Source organism: Malurus melanocephalus, unplaced genomic scaffold (assembly GCF_030028575.1).
Source record: "Malurus melanocephalus ecotype Western Australia unplaced genomic scaffold, MMel_1.1 scaffold_49, whole genome shotgun sequence".
In the NCBI taxonomy this organism is placed as follows: Eukaryota; Metazoa; Chordata; class Aves; order Passeriformes; family Maluridae; genus Malurus; species Malurus melanocephalus.
Genome location: NW_026623281.1, coordinates 2,160,085 through 2,186,516, shown reverse-complemented (window position 1 = coordinate 2,186,516; position 26,432 = coordinate 2,160,085). Strand labels below are relative to the sequence as shown.

Here is a 26,432-nt window from a genome sequence, read left to right as displayed (position 1 = left end):
CCTTTTTCTTTCTTTTTACAATTAGCCAGAGGCTTAAAGATTAATAAAACTTAATTCTTCCTTAAAAGTCTTCTAAYGAATTGGCTTTCTCTGCAATTGGGATGACCATATTTTAGTCTCAGTCCTCCTCTCTGCTACAATAGTTACAMGGCATGCTTTCCAGCAGCTCTCCCCAAAAAGCTCCTCACTGATGTTTTTAATATTCACCTTCATAACACTAATTATATTGAGCTAGTTCCTCATTAATGTACGTGTTCCAYAGGAATTACATTGTAATTTTCACCTGATTAATGTCAACCTGTTAGAAAGTGTCTCTGGAAAGCATTATTAATAGCAATGGTGGTGATTAAACTAAAACAAGGGTTAAATTAGGAAACACATTAATTACTAACTAGCCATTACCCAAAGAAAAGCCATTAATATACTGAGACTCCAATACCTGGACAAATTTCTCGTTTTTTGCCCTTGACAGTGTTCCAGTTTTTCATGCCTAAGCCACCCATGGTTGCAATCCTCCTGTCCACAACACGTTATTTCCCCATTAGCACTTCCACGTTTGGCTCCTCCCGTTATTACATGGTGGGAGAGGCAGCACCCAGCCTGCCTGCCACCTCCTACATCCAGCCCCAATGGTACTGATTGCACATTTTTCACTGATTCTGCTCCAAACAGTTAAAAMCAACAAGCACTTTAATACATCTCGCCCGAGTGATGCAGCCATTAAGCTCCATCAGAAAGTGGATGTATAATTAACGTGGTTCTTACTTGTGCAAAGCGTTCAGCATTTCTGTTCACCGTGAACTGGTAGGTTATGTTTGAAAACTGAATGCTGACAGGGAGGATGGAGACGTTGAAATGAAGCATCAACGATCTCTCTGGGCCATGAAATTCTGTGTCATTCACCAAAACATCCAGCTGGAAGGAACGATGCTCTGTGACTGAAATGCTTTTATTCAGTACCAGTTCTGTGAAGGAAAAGATTAGTCTATTACCAACCCACATTATCCACAAATGTATATTTTAACATTGCATGCCCAACAAAAATAGACAGCAAATTTAATTATACATGTCCAAGWTTCATAACAAGAAAATGTGAGTTAACTCACAAAATGTGAGTTAAATATGAGCTATGTTCTTATGGAGGTATGCTTTCTGCCATTCAAGATGTTTGTGAGGCCTTTTCCCTTCCACCTACCATGCTGAGAATCCTACATCAAAACCTCTTGCTTACCAGTTTACACAGCATCATCCCATGCATTTCCCTATCCAGAGATGCACAAGCTCCATTTTTTCAGTACATATTTAAAACTCAGTGTTTTCATTACTTGAAATTTCTCAGCTTCCTTTGGCTCATGCTTGGAAAAGTTCAAGAGCTTATTGGTCAAGTACTAACAAACAACTTCTCTTTTATTTGAAGAAAGAGTCCTTACTGTACTCATGTCGAGTCCCCCTCACTTGGCTGCCATTTGGGCTGAAGTGGATTTCATCAAAGATGTGCTCTACACGAAATGTTTCACTTATCCAGGGATCGTCAGTGATGATGGTTCCTGTGTATTTCTTTCTGCTGCTTTCAAGGGGATAAATAGGAGTGGTGTCTGCATCATACACAGTCAGYGTGGCAAGAACCGTGCCCTGGAAGGAAACAGTAAATGGCATTGCTGAAGGACCTGGTGCTTTCTTCCTCTAATAACTGTTAAGGAGATTGAAATACTGGTCAAACAAGACCTTACAACTTGCAGTGAAACCCAGGCAAATGTATTCACAGGTGTCTTGTCRAGACTTGTTCTAGTCAGGAGATGGCAGCAAACTCCCAAAATCAGTCTTTTCCCATCCAGACACAAACATGATCAAAATGYACTTTGAAGGGAAAACTGGCAGCCAAAAGAGATGTGGTTGATAGGAAAGAGAAGTTCTCTCATGGAAAACACATCATTTATATCCCTCCCAAAATGTCTTCTCTATGCCATTGAGTTATAAAGGGTTGTTGCTCCCATGGAGGAGTCAAAGAGCCCAGCTGTGTACTTCTCTACAGAACAAGGGGTGGACGTGTGCAGGAGCACCAAAGACACCCAGGGATGCAGACCTCTTGAAAGATGGTCTTGGCATGGCAAGGGAAAGTGGGACGACCCCACTAAAACAAGCTCCTGGAGCTCTCCATTAACAGCCTGGCCCTGGAAAGTTCACAGGTGCAATGTTTGTCTGTAGGAGTCAGTCACTACCTCCACAGCATCCTAATAAATGATCTAAATGTAGTTCTGGTATCTCATATAGATTTGCATGTATGGGACAGATACACACACCTTCTCTACCAACASTCAATTTTAACCACCTGGGGGAAGCAGCCCTGTAACAAACAGAGCTCAGTATGGAGAGGTCCAGCGATCCTGACCACAGACTCAGAAACTGGCCATCTTGACCTTGGAAACTGCTCAAAGTTCTTCATTTCATTTAATTACTAACCCAAACTCTTCTCTGGGATCTCAATAAGACATAACTTGAGGGCGAGGAATCCTGCAAACAGTATTTTACAATCACAGATCTGCAGAGCATAGCTGCCCAGGSAGAACATGATGCTTCCCAGGAATCACTGCCTCCCCTTGCTGTGCTCCTACTCCAGGGACCAGGGAAAGGAGAACATTACCTCCTTCCTGTTGAACTCCACGACAGCATCTGCAGTATCAGTGCCATTGGGAAGGAAGGGAGGAGAGTCATCTTCATCTAATACGTTCACCAGGAAGGGCACCTCAACCTGCATTTCCCTGAACCCRTCTCTGACGGTGCACTTGGCAATGAGCTCGTATCTCTCTCTCTCCTCCCGATCCAGGCGCTGGGTCACCCGCACGCTGGTGGTGGTCTCGTTGTACCGAAAGGGAAGACCTTCAGCTGGAAAACAGCCACAACATACACAGGCACAATCATTTCCCAGTCAGGGTGGCTTTAATAGCCTTTTAATCCATTTGGACATCATGACTGCACAATAAGGACAGGCTTAGAAGTGAAACAAAAGGAACTTTGCATGGTTATCCTAGCATAAGGAGAAACATGGAACAGGTGGGAAGATCCTGCAGTCTAGAAGAAGCACAATTTAAAGCTCAGGATATTCTCAGGATATACTTTTAGCAGATACAAAATTCTAAAATGACTTTTTTAGGGAAGGGTATAGTCCTTTCCATTTCCCCTATATATCTAACAGGCAAAATCTTCAGGCTCAGTTTAGGTTCGCAACGGAACTTCCTATGTAGAATCAAATCTGGAGGATCTACTACAAAAGAGATCTTTAACAGTGCAGCTGTCTGCATCTCTGTATGTGAGCAGCTCAGATCCAGTTTTACCTGCTAGCAGTTTGTAGGAAATGCTGAGATTCTGACACAGATGATGAACTGAGGGTAACTGGAGCTGATGAAATATGCCAGGCGGTTTATTCTCCTTGATGTGAAAGGAGAGATCCATTTCTGTGAAGCAAAGCTGCCTTGCTGTCAGGGAACTGCAAGCTGGTGCAGTAGCATTGATCAAAGAGAGGAAAACTGTGGTGCGTGTAGCAGAGTCACATTCCTTCTCTTGGAAAGGGTGGGATGAAAGGAAGACATACAGCATCACCTTGGATAATGGCATCCAGTTTCCTACAGCTTCAGGGGGAAGAAATCACTGTAAGAAATATTTTACAGAAGACAACCCAACATTTATTTTCCTCATTTTCTACCCTAGCCCATTATTCCATAAATGAKCATTTAATCCTATTATGTTGCAAAACAATTCTTCAATATGCTGGTGAAGAGACCTTAAACCTTAACAATCCAAATAAGCCAAAAACTATAGGGCTTGGCACCAAATTTGCACTAAAGAATCTCAAAACCAGTATCAGCATTCTGTCTGTAAGACACTGGCATAAACCACGTCACTAATAGTAAACAGCTCTTTTATAGGACTGTTTTTTGAAGGGACTAGAGCAGAGAGGGGTGGAAACAGGAAAAATAATGCACAAGGTGGCAACAGATACTCAGGACAAACCCATGTCCCATCATTTCAGTCCCAGCATTCCCACAGTTTATTCCAATTGAMGATATGGACCAAATTGTTTTGGATCAGAGAACAGATTGTGCCATCATTTTGAAATATAAAGAGGTGGACAAAAGATCAAACAGAAGTTAAAATCAACCTGTGGCATCTACTTATACATCCTGAAGCCTTATTTTGATTCCCTTAGTTTGAGTACAGACAGCACAGTATTATCTCTGTAACAGACCTAATTCACTCGGAAAGATGTTCCAGGTCACTTTTGATCTGTATGAACAAAACCAGGCTCTGGAGTTTTGAGCAGCTATTCCGCCTTTGTTGAGCACAAATATTTGATACACTAAGTACCAAAAATGGATGAAATATCAAACACTCAGCACTTAAAAAATAAAAGCTTTAAGTGTCTGAAGTKGAAAATTTCAACATCAAGGCACCTAAGTCTGAAAGTAGTGTTGATATATGGCTCTTACAAACTGGAGASAGTTACTACAACAGTAACATTTCTGCAAATGATCACAGTGGTACACTATTAACTCCTCACCCATTTCTTCTTCTACCATCTAATGATACCTAATTTCCTCATAGATCAAAATCACCAAAACCAATTTACCGCTAAAGCATAAAAGAAGAGAAACAAACCTGAGATAATTAATTTTTGTAGTTCAACAGCAAGCTCCTCTAACAAAGCCAAATCTCAAGAGAGGGAGAAGCTAAAATTAACCATTTCTTCCAAGAGCTCTTTGGTGTTACATGCAAATGCACTTTGTGAATCCAAATTCAAGGACCATTTATGTAAGAGTTTGAACCACTCTCCAAGCATTGGTCTGGACACTAAGCACTCACCGTTAACACAACGGAATTGGCCTCACTTGCATCAGCAGATGAACAAACTGCAAATCTCAGTGTAACACTGGGATCTACACAGGTGTGAAATGCAGAAAAAAGTATTTGCAGCAATGCAACTATCCCACCATACTGGAGTTCCAGTGTGAGCAACAGGATCTGCCCCAGGTTAGCATGTGCTTTGGCATACTGGTGTGGGTTTCATTTGGTCTGTTTCTTCATTTTAAAAGGGTAGTTTTTTCCAAATTTGATACTCATCTGATGGAGAAATATCACCTGAATGTATTTTGCTTTAACAACAGATATCTCAACAAAAAAAGCTGATCTTTTCATACTCACACAGCATATTAAAGTCTTCTCTATCCAGGCTTTTGCTGAGGTAAAGAAGTCCTTTTTTTTCACTGATTTGAAACCAATTATTTTCATGTGATCTTGCTCGAGAAATGATGAGATTCTGGCACAGATGAAAGTGGGCTGCTTCCTCATGAGAATCCTTCAAGGCATGGATGCGCAGGAGCGGCATTCCCGCTGCCTCGTCGATGTAGACATTCTCCAAGTACTCTTTCCTGGGGAAGTACAGCCCCAAGGCCACTGCAAAGGAAGGCACAGGAGAGAAGAAATAGGCCCAGTTAAATTATTTTTGCACTGGTGTTTTCTTAATAGRTGTGCTTCCAAAGAACCAAAGGCTTCATTCTCTAAGAAGTAAAGAAGCATTAAAAAATATGTGGAAAAAGGCAGATCCTCATCTGGTGTAAATAAAAACAGTTTTACTGCACTGAAGCCAAGGACACAGCCACCGAAAATATAACCTATAGTTTATGTTCAAATCTGAAAATCATCTTTGCTTCTTGAAAGCAAATCTGCTTTGCTGTAGACAGGGCCCAGTTTAAGCTGAATACTGAAGGAAGCTCTACATARGAAGTTTTGCATAAGTTCCTATCTGGTGCTCTCAGTTGTAATTTCATTATCTCACAGATATTCATTCAAAGAAGGAAAAAAAAATGATGAAATCATGCACTTCAAAAGCCTTTAAACATGCTCTCTGTTGTGAGAAAACACAAGAACTTACCAGTGGCTTGCACACTTCTCCTCAGATTACATAAAACCCCTCTTACAGAGGAGTCCTTTTTGGCTGCCCCCTTTTTAAACAGGCCAGCATGACACTTTTGATACAGCAAATGGGAGCTGTTAAAAAAAAMCCCTGATATCAAAGTCTTGTAAGTATTTGAAATATGACAGATGGGAAAGCTGAGAAGTGACTTAGAGGAAACGTACATTTCTTTTTAGCACAATGACCTGATCATCTCCCATCCTGGCACTGCAGACCTTTACATTTCCTAGGGCTCAACTGCCCCTTGGCTCCTGCTCCTTCAGCTGATCTCACCTTACCAGGTCAGTGTGCAATGGCCTCTCTACCTGTTCCCAGAGCTTCCCTTCCAATTTCAATTCTTGCAAATGTGAGCAYAGTGGAATGCTTGATTAGCAAGGAGGGGACAGTGATGCTCACTGCACTCACACAGGCTGAAATACTGGAGCTGCCACTCTTGCACTTTACGTGCACAGACAGCCAGTACTTGTTCCCATCCAAAAGAACAGTTGAAAACTGCAGAATTTTGCATCATTCAATGCAATTCAATAAGGAGTCAGGTATAGAAAAAGCTCACACATCTGCTGAACAAATGTAAACAATAACAACTTCCATATGTTACTAATACAAAGCACTCTCAGCCTAAATCAAGCCAGATACAACTGGAAATGATGGTAAAGCAGCAGTAAAATTAGGGATATAATGCCAAAACACCTTCAAAATAGCATCAGGCTATAGCACATATTTATTTAGTATTACTATTGGATCCACAAGCTGTTCTACTGAATGGAGTGCACTGCAAACAAACTGTAAACAAGACACTTCTAATTTCATTTAGAAATACCACAGAAACCATCGTACCTCACAATGATTCATGACATCATCTTTATCCCCGGATGCAATTACATCCACCAGGTTTTCAGAGGCCCAWTATTTGGCCCATTATTTTTTTCTASATATACTTTGCAATATATGAATAAAGTGGTAAAGTAATATGGTAGGCGAATTCCTTCCAAAGGAATTAATTCAAACAGAAGCCAACAAGAATCTTTTTTAGACTCTTAGAAAAGCATTAACTCCTGACATCTTCTGTTTGGAAGAAAATTCATACTTTTGATTCTGGTGCTATCACCCTCTTCTTTGTAAGTAAGAATCCTGAATATTTGTATAGAATTTCAAATATTATTTTCAGTCCCTCCATCTTTTTTGAAGGGCAGGAAAATCTGGGGACTATGTGCTGYTGGAACTCCTAACAAAGAGGTTCAATAACAAGAGGAATAAGGTGATACCCGAATAGCAAGCCCAGTCCCAGTGCAAATAAACAGATGCTCTTGAGATATTTCATATTAAAAACTTGGTTTTAGAACAATGAAAACTTCCTCACAAGAAATTCAACAATGAAAATTACTCAAGATTACAAAATTACTTTTAACTCCCAGTGCATACAAAGAGGCTTGTACAACACTAGTTACAGGATAGAGTAATTGTTATTCCCTTTTCTCCAAGACTGGCGTGAACAGTCCTGGGTGCTCACATCATGCAGTACAAGAACCAGGAGCACAGCACAGATACGAAATTACCTCCACTAGAAGGAGCATATATAAATAATAACAATGTGTAATGTGTGAAATTGGGAAAGGAGAAAAATGGAATATTTTSAGTTGCAATTATTTGTTTCCTCATCTTAAACAAACATTCTAATCTTTATATGCTTTGCTCTACAAATGAGGGCTCACACTGCAGGCAGGTACAGTTGTATTTAACCAAGCACATAAATAATTACGACAGACGTGGCCACTTAAATGCTTGAAACCTGGCACACATCTACACCTCAGCAGAGGTCAGCATCCCGACTGCTCTGCAATTGGAAGAAAAAGGTAAAATTGATGCTGCAGACTCTCTGAAGTTCTTTGGCAACAGTTCACAGGAGGAGTGTTCTCCATTGTCAGAAAGAAAGGGAAAAAATCCTGTAACATAAAAATCTGATTTCTCTGKAATAAACAGAAATGCAAAACAATGTTTTGTATTTTGAAGAGAGGAGGATTCCTTCATTAAATAATTTAGCACTTACACACTAATTAGCTGGAAATGTATTTCAGAAGTTTAAAAGCCACTTTAAGAAATTAGGAAAGGCTGCTGTAAGAGATTTAAGTAGAAACGTGATCTTTTTCTACCAGATTCAAACCTCAAATGGATTAGACTAAATTCTATCCATCTAAAGTGTTAGTTCTAATACAGTGCAGACTTCGATATTAAGGACAACACCCAAGGACAATCTTAAGTGACGCCAGTGAAAATGTAAAATTTTCRTATTTTACTTAGAAAACAAGGATTTTAAATGAAAGCCTTTACAACATTGTAACAAATTATATACATGTAAAAATGTGATTTAGCCATGTAACAAGATTCACCCAATGTTGTGAAATTACTGGGATTTTGTGAAGTGGTTTGTGTCACTGAAGCACTGAAAGAGATGTGAGATACGCAACAGACTGCCCAGTTCACAACCACTCTGCATATAAATCTTGGGGGGGCTAATTTTAAAGGAGACCTTWGAAGTAGAAATGTAGCACCCACTTCTCAGAGCTGTGTTCATTCCTTTAAGCCCTAGTGAGTTAAAACCAGATTCAATAAACTTGCCATCTGGYAAGTATGCTGCAGGAGGAAGAGGTTCTAATCCTGGCCACAGTTCCTTGTGTCCTGGAAAAAAAAAAAATCCTTTTCCAAGGACTTGTATAAGCTTCCTATGGAAGCCAGATGGAGTTTTTAATGAATCTGCCATTTAAATAAAGAGGAATTGAGATGGTTGCATTCAAAACTGATGGTTAAAAGTGCTTTTGCTTAGGAATTAAAAGCAGAGAAAAATTTCATGCTACAAGCTCTAAATACATCACAAGAAGGTTGTGCTCTGTAACATCACAGAAACAYTGAAATATTCTGGGATCTCTGAACATTTTTTTAGAGGACAGTTCAGCTCTCCATGCTACAGTCAGCACAGGAAACATGGCAAGCTCTGATGGATGAGCAATATTATGGGATAATAGCGTATCAGTAACACACAGAAGAGAAAAGTGATCACGTTTAAGTGGATGTAATGCTACTAACTAATAGCTCCTACAGGAAATAGATACAGTTATGACAGCAGTTTTCCAGTTCAGGGAGAGAAAGCAGGTAAAATGAGAGCAGAGAAATGAGATTATATCTACTTTGAAGCCTTCATGATTGCCTTTTGAAATAAGGCAATTTTTCATGTGAGTTTTTTCAGTCATGAATGGTTAGGCAAATAATGCTTTTTTTGATACAAATTGAATTTTCTGTACACAATTTGCTGTATAAAACTTTACATGTTTTTAGTGTTTTTTATKCTTGCCACTATAATCWTGAGTAGCATTCAGGGATGGYTCCACATGAAAACTGTTAAGCTGACTACAGCAACATTATATTCTTAATATCAACCTCGATGAGAGAAAACATTTTAACTTTTTAGTCACAAAATGAAGMAGCAGGAAATCTTTTTATTAGATAYAGRGGCAGACTTCACTGYAAGAYATTCTCCCAAACAATATCTGTAACCATCTTTCAWGCTACAAATACACATCTCAAGGTGCTGGCTGCATGAACATGCATTTAAGAACACTAGGACCAGTGTGTGTTTTTAAAAAGACACAAGGAAAAAAAAAATGATCAAAATGGAAGCAATGGTTGTTTTTCACTGATCAAGTGCTATACACCTATGTWATCCACATCTGACAAAATTTACTCAGTTTCTCAGCATTTTGGAGGACARTGCAACAATTTATTTAGAAMAGAACAGCCCCATGCAATCAAAATYCTKAATCCARAACTGACATGCATCTCCAAGAAAAAGGAGATGCTTTTAATGCAATGGTAGTCCTGTCATTGTAACATACAGGATTTAATGATATAACAGATGAACATGGGAGTCTGTTGTTAATAATCCTCCATTTGTTGCACAGCATCAGATTTCAACAGGCAATTATCTGTCAAGGTTAGTTTTGTGTTCCTGAAATAATTATCTTTACTTCTGATGAGYAGCCATTATGTTCCATTACTAATATTAATATACCTAATGTTCGATTCATCAGAGAACAAGGCCAGTAATACACTTTCACATTTTAAATTAAAGGACTTGCCCACTTAATTCCCTTCTAGGCTCTGCACAATTAGGAAAAAACTTGCTCTCATAAACCAAAAAGTCTGTAATTTAGGAAAAACACTGTCACTTAAAGAGAAAAGTAGTATGAAACAGCAGAGCTAGAAATGCCACTTCAGATTCAATCCCCAGCTGAGCAGGTGGTCAGGCACCAGCCAGCCTGTGCCAGCCGGTGACACAACAGTGGTGGCACAGGGACCTTGGGGCCACTAAGCTGCCTGAAATGCCTGCCCAGACGGGCACCAAGGAGAGCCAGCCTGCAATGCTGGGCACACTGCTTCTGCACAAGGGCAAGTCATAAAGCTTCTGGTTCCACACACACAAGTCCAGTCAAATTCTGCCACCAGAATTGGGCAGTGTTGAGGCTGCAGCGTTCATGCCTGGGTGTGACTCCTGCTGGGTTTGAGAGTCACGACAACAGTGACAGCAGAACAAGGGGCATTCTCCTAATTGAYAGCAAGCCATTAATACTGCACACAGCAGCACATTATCTGCTTTTAGATGTGTCATTTTTAAGCTGATCGCTACAGAAGTTGTTGCAGATGTGATATGARCCCAAGAACGTAAGAAACTGTATTAAAGTGATTTTTTTTGGTTTTTTTTTTTTCATAAAGCTTCCCTTCTGGAGCCTAGGTTCCAGTGCATTGGGCAAAGATCACTGTAGGAATTCATACAGAATTTTCTTAGGGCATATTCCAACTTATGGAGCTGAATAATTGCTGAATTCCACCTGTTGKGCACATTTACATGTAACACAATTGTTAAGAGAACAACAGAATAAATTGCAGTAACAGCAGTACCCRTGAAATACATGTGTTTTACAGAACATGATACCTCCAGGGAGARGGGGTCCGTACAAAGTGATGGTAAGCAGAAACAGTCCTTAACTAGAATATACTCCAGAGCTGTTAAACTGGTCTGCTTTAGGTTAATTGCCTCTCTTGCGGTTTTCTTTACCACATTCCCATGCTGAGATTGAAAACAACAATGCATTTTAGACTGAAAAAATAGAAATTAAGWAGAAAGAAATATCATAGTAAATATATCAAATATAGCATCATGTAACATATAATTAGATAAAATATATAATTAGATATAATATTAAATATTCCGCTAGTCAGCAAAGTGAGAAAAAATATTTGGTACAGGAAAATCAGACAGAGGTAGTAAAGCAGAAAGATATCTGAAAAAAATAAAGTTTATTTCCTGTATCAGGCATATTGAACATAAATTTCAAAAATGTCCACATCAAAGACAGACCCCAAATTCATCAAAAAGAAATGAATTTTGATTTGTGAGAACTGCCACGATTTTCATTTTTGTCTCARCTCAAGACTGGAAACCAGTGCAGCTCAGGATCTACCAGAGAACAGGACAGCACCTGSACTGAGGTGTCACTTGTGAGTTCAGACCAAGGTCAAACCTGTGCCTACCCTTTCCTTCCAGAGCCTGCGGGTAAGTCGAGAAAATTGCTCTTTAATATTACGTGCCACAAAAGCTAGAATCTTCCTTCCTCTTGCATTCTTATGCATTGTTGTTTGCTCTGGGGTTTTTTATTAATTTAGCGAAAAGGCAAGTTTTTGATGCTTCATTGATCTAAATACCAGAGTTAGTAGAACTCAAGCTATCTGTTGCAGAAATTAATATTCATGGAAAGCTTCTGTGAGAAGCTGCAGAGGTTTCTGAAAATTCTTCAGATCCTGATTCTGCCACTTCTCCTTATTTGTGTGATTAAATACTACTTCTATACATATGGCTTAATTGTTTAGAATACCTGAATGTAAATTTGCTCTGTAGGAGTACTGAGCTAAAATGTAAGAAAATCAAATTCTCTACTGTATTGCAGCACAAATTATATTAATAAACATTTAATAGAATGTGTTTACTTTGTGTATGATATCTATGTGCCTTCTAGAATGTGTTCATGCATTATGTTTACGTAAAGATTGTGACAATGAGAAGCTAGAGAAGACCTGTGACATGTGCCTCACTGTTCTGTGCTAAAATTGACACACCACCATAAAATCCTCAATTAATAACATAGTGACATACAAGTGCTCTAAAKCCTTGTTATACTTAAATTAGCTTTCACATATATTTACTCCAACAGTGCTGAGCTCATACAGAAGGTAAACATTATGGCAGTAATTTGGAGAAGAAAGTACTGACAACCAAATATATTTGTTTCATAAAAACACAAAAATAAATCACAGGATTCTTATCTGCAGAAATTGTTCGGCATACTCAGTAAGATGAAAGGATACTTAAAGGCAAAGACAGTAAGTTTAATTTCATTATCTTARTTAAAAGGATATCAGCATCAGAATATATTTCCTATGTTAAGATACTGATCTAGACTACTGTGCCRATTCCTTAATAAAGATAGAGTATTACATTTTCACAATACCAAGTCATRAAAATGAATGAAAACCAATTAACTGCTGATTTATGACAAAGATTTATATATATGCACAAACTCCTGCGTTCCATTACTACTTAAGCTCAAATTTCCCCATTTCTCTTCCTCCAGCTGCACTTGATTCTGCATCATCAAAATGAACACAACTCTTCCTGTCAATTATAAACAGATTAAGTCAGACATAAGGGATCACTTTCTGACAGCTCAGTGCAGTTCACAAACACCTCCATCCATTTCCTCTGGCTAAGCCATCTTCAGAGAGAAAACATGCTCAGGTGAAATAAGTACCAATATTTGTCACAAATAGGCTCTTTTCCCCTCAGCATCACTGGACTACAACAATTTACAGAACCTTGCCCCAGGGGTAACAGTACCAGTTTGGGATAATTGCACAATGCTTAATTCTTCTTGATCAACACCAGTGACCCTGTCCCTGGGTCGTGGTGAGAATAATCTGATTTTCAGAAAAAAGTTGCATGCAGTAACTTCTCATTTTCTAGAGTGGATGACTTAACAGCATGTGGATCRAATTTTTACTTTGGATTCTCCACTGCTGCACTGGAAAACCCATTTTCTATATTTAGTGCAGATGTGTAAAAATTAGCCTGCTAAACCTCATGTAGTAACACAGGAAACAGCTCAGCCTGAATTGTGTTTTATCCATATCTAATGTCTCTAGCTTTCCTTATTTTCTCCAATTCCTGCAATTCATGAAAGAGAGAAACAGAACAGTACAATTACTGCCTTACAGCAGGAGGCAATCAATGATAACTTTTGCTGCTGGTGGTTGAAAAGTTGCCAGAAAAATGGTAATGACATGAACATCCACCTCTCACAGCAAAGTGCTCCGTTATTAAGAGCTGCTATTCTCTTTCCAAACACTCAAGGGAGCTATGAGCCTGCAGTTCAATTTTTCAATCCAGGAAGCGAAATCTCACAGCAACTGTGAGCTTATTTGTTTCGTGATTTTTTTAAAGTTTTGTCTTGAATTAACAGTATTTTAGGTTTAGATTGCTGTATTTTAGGCGATCCATGAAATGCAGAATGGAAGTTCTTATCTTATTGCTGATTTTCAATTTTTATTATCTCATTCTAATACATATAAGAACTAAAATATTGTTAAGACACTCCTGAACTTGAATCTTTAATTCCTTAAGACACCCTGGCAGAGAATACATTTTCTTAAGCGCTCTTACAAGGTAAACCTACTTCTAAAAYAGTTTCATAAAAATCTATAATACACGAGCCATCATTAAAAAAAAAAGGTAAAAGGACAAGAAGCCCCACTATCTCAACTGTGAGCATCCCTGTTTAATAAAACAGAACTTTTCCTTTGGGGACATTCAGTCATTACCGCACAGTAGCTACTCATTATGCTGTTGTCTTAAAGCATAAATGTTGTCAGCAAAAAAGCAGAAATTGTATTGACAAGGCTTGGAAAGGAGCCGACAGAGCACTAATGATATGTGCTGGGCATTGCTGCCTGTTCTAGACAGCTCCTCTCTACTGGCCCTGCGACAGTCGCGAACTGCACTGCATCCCTGACCAGCTACAGGAATGAACCAGGGAAGTCTGAAAGAAAACAGCAGGGAAAGCAGCAGTAAAACCTGGAACAGCAGGGGCCTTTACAGGACTTTACTACAGCTTTGTTTTCCTTTAGGTGAACTTCAGTTGAAGTTTTCCTTTAGGTGAACTTCTGCCCAGCCCTTGCAGAGGGCATGCCAAACCCCCACAGACTGCCAAGCGAGCACATGCACAAAACCATCCTCCTCTGAATATCAAACACTGAACTTAAAATATTTCCCAACTATTTCAATGCCTTTTTTACTTTACAAACATTTTTTACTGTAACAGCTAAACTTTGCCCCATGCTTCTACTCTCCACTGCCAACAGAAGAGAAGCAATTCTTTGTACCTCACATATAGTCACTTTTGATAAAGAATTTACTAATGTTGTTATACTGCAGTTTTTCTGTTGGGTAACTTCTGACCACTTACTATCTTTAATTATTAGCTATTTCTTCTRCATCAAGGTCTGCACTGAGTCCTGGCTTTCACTGATGCACACACATAGTCCTTGATGCTGACATTTATTCTGAACTCAGTCTAACAGAGTAGTCATTCTGATAACACGTTTTTGATGTATAAACAAACTGTAAGTGACAGACCCAGGGTCAAAGGAAGTGCTGTCATCCTTCAGCGATTAGCTCCTGGGCAGCCTGACCCAAAAAGAACATTGAAACACAAAATTTAYACATTTACATTTTTCTCAGATGGTGAAACTGATGCTTTTTGCTCTGTTTATGAGCTGAAAACACCTCCAGTGCCATCTCCYGTCACAAAGGAGTAATCAGGTCTTGTTCCAGCACAGCATCTCCATGCAATTTTATCAAGGCATTTTGKTTTTTTTGACTCCTCTGCAAAGGTGCTTGTTGCACTATTTCATCAAGAGCTCATGTTTTAAATTTAAGTGTCAGTAAAAAAACTAATTTCCTCTGCTTCCCCTCTTTCCTGATCGAGGCAGCAATATTCACAGGCTAGAAGACTGTAACTTATAATGAAAACACAAGTTCAGATTTCAACTGAATACCACAGAAATGTAAATCAAAAACTGCAGGTTGGGTCACTGTGCTAAGAAGTGCCTTTCTTTACCTGTGCCTTAAATATCCCCCACACACCACAAACATTGCCATCAAGAAACCAAGCTGGGTTTCAAGTCATGGTACGTGACTCAAGTGCATTGACTTTTCCATAAATGCTGCTCACTAAACAGTTTTCCTGCATCAGGAATAAAAAGCTGCCCAGCTTGATGCTTTTTATTGTAAAAACTTAACATAGTTTAAGTTTATAGCTTACATTTATCTGTTCCCATTTTATCACTAATGACAAATGTTACATTTCATGCCAAAAGGAGACAATATCATCCAAACCTTTACAACTTAYGGATTTCTTTCTAGGCTATAGCTACCAGGGGTTGCCTGATGATCATTGAAGCTACATCCCAAAGCATTACCCAACCACAGGTGCACATTTTCAGTGCACATTTCTTTTGATGATATGCTAAATATTTTTCTGAAGACAGTGAAATCCACTGGGCAACTGCGCACTTTGCTAACAAGTGAGAGAAAAATGAGGGCAGAGTTGCTTAAAAGTATTTTGTGGCTTTCCAATTGCTCTGCTCTGGAATGAACATTGACAAGTTCTGCTGGCCCTCACTGGGAGTTCCCACACACCGTCTGGCAGAGATGAAAGCAGTCGGAAGGAAAATAAATGTCAGTCCTTTCCATATTTCTCCAATTTAAAGCAATTATCAATTTAATAAACACTGATTTCAAGGAAAGAGAAAAGATTCTGGCTTTCGGCTTGCATGAATCATTTCGAAGGCAACGCTGTTTCCAGTCACTACTCCCTAGTTTTTGTATATTATTAGAAAGGGCTTAAACTCCCATATTTTTCCATGCACTGGAGAAGACTTTGCTCAGCTAGGWAACCCAATTGCTTGTGCATTGAGAACACAATGGAGAAATTAAAAAAGAAAACAAAATGAAAAAAAAAAAATCCTCAACTTTGTTTCTGGTACAAAGGGGCTTCCAGTGAAGCCTGACACCCACATGCCACTTTGAGCATTCTTTGGGAGGTTCTCTGCACAGATCTGTCTCCAAGTACCTCTACACGTCAGTTCAGTAATCTGCAAATCCAGCAGCCCACTGAGAGACAAAACAATTGTGGGAAGCAATTTAGACAAAGTCTGTATTTAGGGGTAGCATCACACATACAACATTTTAATGCTACACAAAAAATAAATGTCAAGAGCACTGGAAACTGACCACCGTGCGGCCTTCTACATGTGCTTACATACTTGCATATAGAAAAAATACTGCTTCAGAGAGATGGAAAACAACTAGCAGGCATCAGATGCTTGGTTACATGGATTACAGTTACTGYTGAACAGAGGATGGAAATTTGGGGAGCAATATATAAGGGCAAGGTTCATAGAAACAGATACACTATTTGCCAGCAATTCTGACTAACTTGCAAACTCGCCTTCTGACTGGTCCTTCTGAAAGAGGAGAATCTTGCAAACCATAGGCTGACAACTATGTCTCACTCAACGATGCACACTGGCTCAAAAGTTTTGTTAGTTTTTAAGGACCAGGAGTTTTTCATCAGCAACCTTGTCTCTTAGACTGAAAACAGCTTAAGAGCTGGGCAGGAAGTATAAGCAAATTGGCTGGAAGTTTCACCTCAATATGAGGAAAGAGCTTCTTTCCATTGATGGTGGCAGAGCACTGGAACAAGCAGCTCAGGGAGGTCATGGAAWCTCCCTCTCTGGAGACATTCCAAACCCACCTGGACATGTCCCTGGGTCACCTACTCAGGTGACCCTGCCTTGGYAGGAGGAGGGGACAGGATGATGTCCAGAGGTCCCTTCCAACCCCCCAGTTCCATGACAGCACAGCTGGCACCGCTGTCCAAGCCTGCCCACCCTCACACAGGAGCACCTGCACATGCAGCACCTCCAGCTCTCCCAGAGAGCACAAAGAGCACATGAACCCGAGTTCGTGCCTCTGTCCAAGCAGGGCTGAGCCTGCACCAGCCTACGGACTCAGAACAACTGACAAGTRCAGGCACATCTCACGAAAATACCTATTTTTAACACAATCACTGCCTCATCCAAACTTGCTGAGGTCAAGAACCCTGTGCGACCTCACCAGCTTTGAGACTGTGGGCAACATTTTGCAAATACTTGCAGACAGAGTAAGAAGACAAATTTTAGCATATCCAGAATGACCTCAATGTGAGAGAGTATGGGTCACACCTAAGGAGAGAAAGATGCATGCTTGGGGACTACTGCATAAAAATATTTAGTCAAAAACAATGAGAAATATTTTAAGAACTTATGCTAAGGAAAACATATTTAAAAGTCTCAGCTACAACTCCCTGGGTAATGACATACGTTGTTTTAATCTTCTTTGTCAAGAATATAGGTTCAAAATAGTATTCGGACAATTAGCACTATTCWAAGAGTTTAATGTGATTTTCTGTAGCTTTAATTCAGCAATATTTTGTTTTTAAGGTTGGGCAATATTCCCTTTTAAACCAAAATTAATGTAGCACATCAACTGTAATTTTTCAATGATCCCCATCCATTTGAATGAATGCTACTTTACCAAAAAGCCCAGTGGAGTCAGTCAGTCTATATATCATTAAATCCACTTTTTTTACTGGATGCCATAAGGACTTTGTGGACCTACTCAGCTCAAAGCTTTTTGGCTGACCCAATTTTTGCTAAAATACGACTTTTTACAAAGATCACACTGCTCTGAGCTTGCAAATGGGAATGCCTCGCTGCAGATRTTCTATTTTGTCTTTGCACATTTGATTGGCAAACCTCAGAAAGGATCTCACATGTTGCTGCAGTGAAGATCAACAATGTAATTTTTAAATTAGATTTATTCATTATGGGTTTAATCCACTTTTCTCTGAAAAAAGGCAGAGGAAATCAACTTATACAGCTGTAYGAGCAAAATACAACTCTCTTCTGGAGCAGGAGACAGAGAGTTATATATCASGCCTCCATGGCTGTAAGGCTCAGGTCCAGAATGGACTGGGCAACCTCCACGGCCCTATGTCTTGGATCCACTGAGAATTAGCTGCTCACCTGCAGACAGCATTTCTGTTTCCTCAGTACTACCCTGGCCATGGGAGGTTGGTTCATTTTTGAGACACCTTGGCCATCTCTCAAGCATCTACAGTTACCAATACCTTTTCCACTTCTAAAGAGAAATTGAGAAGGAATGAACAGATGGCATTTGATCAGGAACAGTGGTCTTGTGCTATAGATTTTTTAAAAACATCTCACAGAATCACAGAACGAGGCTGGCAGGGACCTCTAGGGATCATCTGGTCCAACATTCCTGTTCAAGCAACGCCACCTAAAACCACTTGTGCTCTTACTCAAGATAACCTTTTTTACACCAAGCCCAAAAGGATGCCAGCCTAAAGACATTTTGATCACACAGGGAAATTTAGAGTCACAATACTACTTCATACATTTCATCTTTGATTCAAGAAAATTAAGCTGTACACAAGTGAAAGATGACCTTCCTAGAAATATTTCCTTTTACAAAATGAAAGCCATCTGCCTAGGATTTAGAACAATGATAAAAGATTGGAAGTAACTGGATTAAGAAGTTGCTACGGATTTGATATTTATAAAAGCAAACATATATACATAAAATCCACACTTAGTAAATACATATGCTAATAAAAACTGCACTGCCTAACATCTTAATTATAATCAAAACAAAAAAATCAAATTGCTTCTTTAACCTRTAATCATGTCTTTTTCTGGAGCAATTTGAATTAAATCTGTCTCTTCCTAAGTATGCAGAATACCCTATTTGCTAAAACAATTAATTTACCCCAGAAAGCTCATAAATGAAGCTGTTAGCTAACACTCAGCATATCWTCATTATACAGTCCAATGTTTCAAATAGAGAAAAAAAGCATGAACAAAATTAATACTGCTCACATTTCTCTTCTGATTTAAACAATTTACATATCAACACATTTCATTTTGCTTACACAAACTAGACTAGTATATGTTCATTCATAAGCATGCATACACACCTGTGAAAAACTAATGAAATAGTAATACAGATACACACAGGCTTTGAACCCTAATCTTTCAGACAATCAAGAACAGTTCAGCATAACTGCTCACATGCTTTCTTTCTAGGTGCCATATTACGCATGTACAGATTTTATATCTGAATACACTACTACTTCCAGTAGACTTTATAAAATTGTAATTTGTTTTCGCTGTGTTAACTTACAGAAGCCTGTTTATTCCTATAATTTCATATCCCCCCTAACCTCCTGCGCAGCTCTATTTCCCAAGTTTTCCTTCAGTTGTCACACAATTGGCACCCACAGTCCTGCAGAGCTCTGGCAAAGCGAAAGCCTTCTATTCATCAGCTTCTAACAATCGACAGATAAAAGTGAGTGAAACTGGACTGTTTCCTAAAAYAATGCACCAAAATGAAGTTTCCAGTTCTGGAAATACAGCCTGTGGCTGTGTATAAGCACACAAGTTGTTCCTGTGAAGCTAAGGTATTCATATAGTCTTGTGCTGAGCTTGTGCTTTGAGGCTCTGGACCTTTGTGCCRCAATTTTGCTGTTATTGGCAATACCAGCAGAAGCTGCTCTCACACACATTTTGTCTTTTCCTCTCTGATCCTGTTGYCTCAGCTGTGCCACCCCTTGTGGAACCATGTGTGACTAAAGGAGTGAGCTGGGCTTAAACCAACTCTGCCCAGAAGGGAGGCTGCTGTACAGACAACCCAGTGTGTGAGGCCTCACCCCATCCAAAGGCTCATTGCAGCAAAAAAGTTCCCTTCTCTTCTCCCTTCCTCCCTGCAGAGGTTGTCAGCCGAAACAAGGAAAACTTAACTGCTCTTTAAAAAGCTGCTGTTTACAATCCAGCCAATTACCATCACGCAGAATATCCTCACTTGAAGACGATAATGCTTCAAAGGGATTTTTCAGAATTTTTTCACTTGCCCTCAAGGTGCCACGTGTCCCTGGCAGCCAGGGGACACTGGGAGAACACTACAAGGCACAGAGAGTTAAAGCTTTAGGCTTCCACTAGATCAAGCTTTGTGGGCAGTACCTCACCGAGATGCAACCAAGGGACTCCATTTAACTGGCACGAATGACAGGATTTGTGAGATAGTGGCACTGAGTGATTTGTTTGGGAGACACGTGTGACTTGTCCATCTGCAYGAAAAACGTATGCTAAGGTCTTTTAATGAGGACTACATGCAATGTCTGATAAGAGAACAGATTGCTGTATTACCTCTTCCACCACAATCCAGACAGATTGTCAAGCAGATTGGGCCAGTCGCCATGTGTTTTTATTTTTTATTTTGTTTTTTGCAATTCCTCGGAAAACTGACCAAAGAAACACAGCAAAACCCCAATGAAAGAGCTGACGGCTTTTGTATTTTGGCATTACTTTACCCTGCCTTTGGGATGATAAACTTTCTCACACATTTGATTGATGTAACTAGCTTAACTGATTAATCACTTYGCCTCCTAGCAGTTCCTTCCTGCTTATATCCAAGGAAACAGTCAATTAGGACTATAATTAATTCTTCCTTTCATGATGGGGTAAATTCGGAAGGTTGTGACCACATGAATGCAGGCACTGCAGCTGGTTAATCTGCAACCCTGAACCTCATGCTCCTAATGAACAAATGGCAGCTCTTGTACTTCAAACAACAGACAGAACACCCAAATCCTCTACAGCCCATTTGGATATCTACAMAATCGCACATGGAGGAAGCACATTYAACTGGAGAGTTGCACTGAAAAAATCTATGAATGTGCTTTTATGTCAAAGACAAAACCATCAGAAACTGTGAGACAAAACAAGATACTGGAAACTAGTAAACCAAGATGAAGCATGTTCAGCAACTGGGTGGGCAGAGATAGCAAMACAAATTTTTAGCACAAACAATGGAAAACCTCATCAGCATATAATGCATATTTCTTCATTGTATTTTAACAACAAAACTAGTTGCTCTTCTGAAATGAACTCCACCATGACAACAGACCTGGAGAGGCAGAAWTTAAATCAGGGAAAGTGTATCTATGGCATGTTCAAAAGTCAGTCTACACAGCTTCCTCACACCTTTTGCACCTTAAGGTAGCAGTTTTCAGCAAATATCTAAGGATGAATTCAGAGAGTATTTTAGCAGCTTGACTGCACTCTTGCAAGTTTCATCCCTTTACCTGCATTACATTTCAACAATATCGCCTCCAGAAAATACAGAGATTGCATTCTCCAAGGTGCCRTGAATTTGGAGATTGTCAGGCTACTTTTATGAAATAGTTTTTGAAAACATGTTCAGACCATTTGAATTTTGTAGAACTTTCATTAATTAATGTAYCTTTATATTGAGCATAATTTGCTACATAAAATGGTAAAAGCAAGAGGCAGAGGCAGATGAGCAAACTAGTGGGAATAAGCTTCTGAAATTACAAGTGAGMCAAAAAAGATGCCTTAATTAAAAATTTTTTGAATGAGTGAAGAGGTGATACTGAGTTCCATGTATACAAATTTGCTCTCCGAGTTACAGATCTGGATCCGACTTCAGACTGAGAAGTTTGGTTTCTTGCCCAGATCAGTTGCAGAGTAATTTCATGAAATTATCACAATTCAATAGAGAGACAGGAAAAAAAMCTTAACCCCTGTTTTACTTCAGCCTTGAAAATTGCTGAATTCACATACAGTTTAATTTGGGTCTGGGCTTTGCTCCTCTGAACATTCCAAATGGAATTATTATTATTAACTTAATGCAAATCAGCATTACCTTCAGACCAACCTCCTWCTCCACTCGGTCCTTTTTTTCAAGCCCATCAAGAGGAAAAATTGCTAATGAACATGCGAAGTAATGTAGCAGCTCCTTACTGGTCRTCATTATTTACATGGAAACACAAAACGGGTACTTAAAATAATAATAGTTGGTAATTTGATCACAGATTCCAGATGATTTCCAATGTTTAAGGCATTAACCACAATAAAGTCTGATTTATTATATTTTCTCTACTTATTTTTCCATGAGTGGAATCACACTGTGTCAGAGAAGAGCAGCTAAGACAATGATTTTTATTACTCTGCATGTATACAGACATGTGCACCCAGAAAAGCACTGGATATACTTTTAATTAAAATCCAAAATATTTATTTTCAGTCAAATAATATTTGAAATCACCACTCTGAAAAAAAACCCAAGCTAATATCATGCCAAATTTTTTTTCCAATAACCAWACAGATGTCCCAATGAAATTTACCATTATTCTTTCCAGGAGGAGAGCCTCCATGACTGTTCCAATAACTTTAACAGAATTCACTCCAATTCKGTTTTCCTGGACAACATACTAGGAAAAAATGGGAAATTGGTTTTCTGAACTCTTCTTATGAGGAAAATAACACTAAATCAATCATGATTGATACTAAAACACCAGACTGAGCAGGAAAGTGCTATATCCTGCACACTGTTCTACTCAGTTTGCATTTTGTTTTTCTTAAAACTTGTGTGTTTTTTTGCAAAGAGTTTTAGAAGAGTTTCATAAAAGATAGTGATGTATAGTTAGGTAGCTACATATACAAATCATCAGTGAGTATGCCTGCATGGAAAAGTGCCTGTCTTCTTGGTATAAACCACTTCGGTATGACTTGTCCCTCATTCTTCTCCCTACATTTTCCTATACATTCCTAAAAATATGGGAAGCACAGTGCTGAACTCCTCCCTTTTAATAGGGTTTCCTTGATCTCTGAACTGTTTGTACTGACTATGAATTCGCCTGTTTTCCATGTAAGTACAACTACTCATAGCAGCTGTTTAAAGACCTAGGGGGAAAAACCTCAAAACMAAACAAAAGCAACCAACCAACCGCGAAACTGAATTTGAAGGTATTGGCTAGGTATTACTCACGAGAAAAGAAAAAGAGGGTCCAGGTAAATTAATAGTTCATTACAATTGCTGTCAATAAGGTATCCGAGGTGCACTGGAGATGTCTAGCATCAACCTACACACCTTAGAAAACAAAGGTATCCTGCTAATACCCAGCTGACACGGATGTAGACGGGGAGCCGAGCAATTGAGTTCTGATTTTATCAACACTTAGAAGTAAGTCTACCTCCTGTCAGGAAACCATGCAAATGAGAAGCCTGCTGCACTGATCAGTGTTCCAAGTCACTGATCTGACAGGGAAGGCTTCRATGGCTCAGGAAGCAAAGCCTTGRCTGGGAGCTCTAACAACGGGCTGAAAAAGCAGCCACTTAGAGTGGCCTCCTGGATCACACCACAGCCAGTTCTGTGTACACTGTCAAGTGGTTGGAAAGGCAAACCTGATCTTAAATGCCATTCYATCCCCTGTAAGTACTCAGAATGTTAGTTCTGCTCTCAAAGTAATGTCCACTGAAAGATGATTTAAGTTACCAAAGGAAGAGAGATATCTGATGGGGACTGCTGCTGTGAGGATCAAAATGTCCACAAAGATTCTCAGTGTCCATGATCTCCCAGCCCACAGCCCCTCCTGCCCAAACCACAACAGCATGAAATGATGCAATACTTTKTGTACTCACTGGGTAAGTACTCACTCGGTTTAAAATCATATTAACAGGGAGAAAAGAGAAGTCATGGTTGACTGCTGGTATAAACGAAGTTTTTGAATCACCAACATATTTCTTTCATCCTTTTCAGACCTCATGCTCTTTTCACAGTATCTGACTTAGGGCAAGAAAAAGAGGCTCCAACACTAAGGTGAGAAATATTTACTTGCCCAGACAGGAAATCAAAGAACAGTTTGAATGTGCCTATCTACAACAGCTCTAAGCTATTCTAAGATGCAAAAGTTTCCTTCTTTGTAGAAGGTTTTCTCAGAATACTGGACACAAATTTGCGGTGTAGTTTCTGTTCGGGTAAGTGTTGCCAAGCTCTTAAAAAAATAAATGTGAAATTGTATCTCCTCATTATGGAATCCCTCCCCATCACTGTAGWACTAAGCGGTCTCACCATGTTTAATGTATTTCCAATTCTTTGAGTTGTCAASAATCTCATCTCTGTTTTACACCTGGGGACGTGGTGCACAGAAAGGTTAAGRATATATTTAAATGGCAAAAGTATGTCCATCGGGTAAAATGTCTAACACAGATGCRTCTTCAGTTCAGACCTAATCCACCTACAGTCTGCTTTTAAGGATACAATTTCCTTTGCAAAGAGAAGTAGGAAGTAGGAAGGGGGGTTATGTCTAACTAGAAAGTTCCCCTCCAAGAGTGCTTTGCACTGACAGTTCTAATACATTGCATACCAGGGGACCCAGGGGACTTAACCACAACCATGCACCCTGCTTTGTCACAGGCACCTCATTTAACTGAGATCTAATAAATAATAGATTAAAGCCCTGGCCACGATATCAGCTCTTCTCTTGCTGTGATTCTTATAAAATTGTACAAAAAGGACTTTCCAAAACAACTTTAAAAAAGCCAGGTCTCTTTATGAAGGCAGCTATGAAGATTTTAAAATGACAACAAAAAAATCAAAGCGTTAGAGTAGAACTTTACTCAGATGGTATCTGCTGATGGCCAAGGCATGCTCCACATCCAGCGCCACAGGCACGTCCTGAGCAGCTGGAGATGTGAGCACCCAACACCCACGCAGCACATGGAAACCAAGCCGGGGTCTGCAGGGTGCTGGGGGACTCCAGAGCCTCCTCTGGGCTAAGTGACACCAGCCCAGGGCTGCAGCAGGGGATACTCAAGGACAAGGACTGCAGGGAATACTGCCACAAAGTCCCTGATGTCTGAGGGAACRTCATTCAATGTTGGCTTAAATTGACTGGATTAAGGCAATGCAACAGTGGTGTTACTGAAATGGCTTTGATTTTGCCTCTTAGGTGTCCCTGAGTTCCAAGATTTTAACTAATTATTCTGATGCTTATCCACCAAAATAAGAAGAGCCTGATAGGAAATGATCACAAACATCAGCAGCTGCTATGCATAGATGCTACTGATACAGAGACAGCTGGGTACACATTTCTAGGGTCATTTCCTTGACGAATAGAGAGTGCACTGTTGCACATAGAAATGGCATTGTCAGCCTCTCTCAAAACACTATAGGTTCAGTCCTCATCTCAATGACTAAAACTTGCCTTTAAGCGACAGAAAGACTCCAAAATCTGTCAGTCTCTGTCCTGCTGGCATTCCACACTTAGGRGGACAATAGCTTTGACCAGCAACTCTCAAACCTGCAAGACATGCATCTGATTCTGCAAAAGGTTACAAGGGACATGCCACTTATGTGCACAGAGAACAGAGTTTTTACAAACGATACTTGTTCAGCCAGAACTGTTCCAGCAGGAGCCAGAGAAACATGTCACCGGGGCCTCTGGGGAAACAGAATTAAGTGCTCCAGGCAGGCAAGCCAGGACAGTTGGCAAAACAACGTACTAGAGAAAGAGGAAATCTCTTCAAAGGCTAACAGGGGAAGGGGCAAAACATGGGTATGCTGAAGCCKGCTCCTAAATGTCATTATTCAAGGGGAAGTTAATGACTCTTCCCCTCACACACAGGATGTGCTCTTCCCCCATAACCTACCATTTAAAGAATCAACTAGTACTAACTAAGCATGCTATTAGCTCTTGATATTTAATAACACAAGAACAGAAGCTACAGTTCTGGCCTTGCCAGGCCTCTTGATTAAGGGCAGCATTGTAACTAACAGTGCCTTTGGCACTTCGACAGGTTCAGGAGGTTAGTGCAAATTTCTTACAGGATATGCACATCAGTGCTTTACTGAATCACTCACTGACCAACGTTTCTCAACAAAAAAAAAGACAAATCTTGTGGCTTTAGAAAAAAACCCAGTAAAATTAAGAAATTTGCTCACAAGGTATTGCTCCAGACCTTTAGATGTGGTAAAGAGCAGAGCAGCACCTGCAAATATTGTACAGTAGAATTTCTCCATTGTATCAGCAAAATAATTATTCAGTAATTGATATACTGGTGCCCCAGTAAAAAAAAAAAGTGCCCAAGAGTTACTGATACCCCAGTACCTCAGGGCATGAAAAAGGAAATTGTCAATAATACAGAGAGCTGATCAAGAAAAACTTCGAGGTACCTCTAAATTAAACCAAGCTAGACACTAAACAGAAAAATCTCAGAGCAAGGACACAGCAATGTATTTCTGTAGAATCCACATTTACACTCTGAATACTTGAATCAGTCATGGATTGCCTGACCCCAGAGAAAAAATCAAAACCCAAAAAACTCAACCAGCTAACCAAAAAACCCACACCAACACCCTCCCCCCCCAAAAAAAAAA

At 39.6% G+C, this 26,432-nt stretch overlaps 1 protein-coding gene across 1 annotated transcript in view; it reads right to left on the bottom strand.

Moving 5' to 3' along the window:
• Window positions 1–26,432, bottom strand: part of RET (ret proto-oncogene) — a 74,158-nt gene that overhangs the window by 28,660 nt on the left and 19,066 nt on the right. Inside the window, exons 2-6 of the mRNA XM_057365159.1 lie at window positions 5,197–5,448; window positions 3,333–3,626; window positions 2,642–2,883; window positions 1,431–1,632; window positions 766–965 (exon numbers count right to left, since the gene is read on the bottom strand). Coding sequence (XP_057221142.1) covers window positions 766–965; window positions 1,431–1,632; window positions 2,642–2,883; window positions 3,333–3,626; window positions 5,197–5,448 — 1,190 coding nt within the window. The remainder of the gene's footprint in view (window positions 1–765; window positions 966–1,430; window positions 1,633–2,641; window positions 2,884–3,332; window positions 3,627–5,196; window positions 5,449–26,432) is intronic.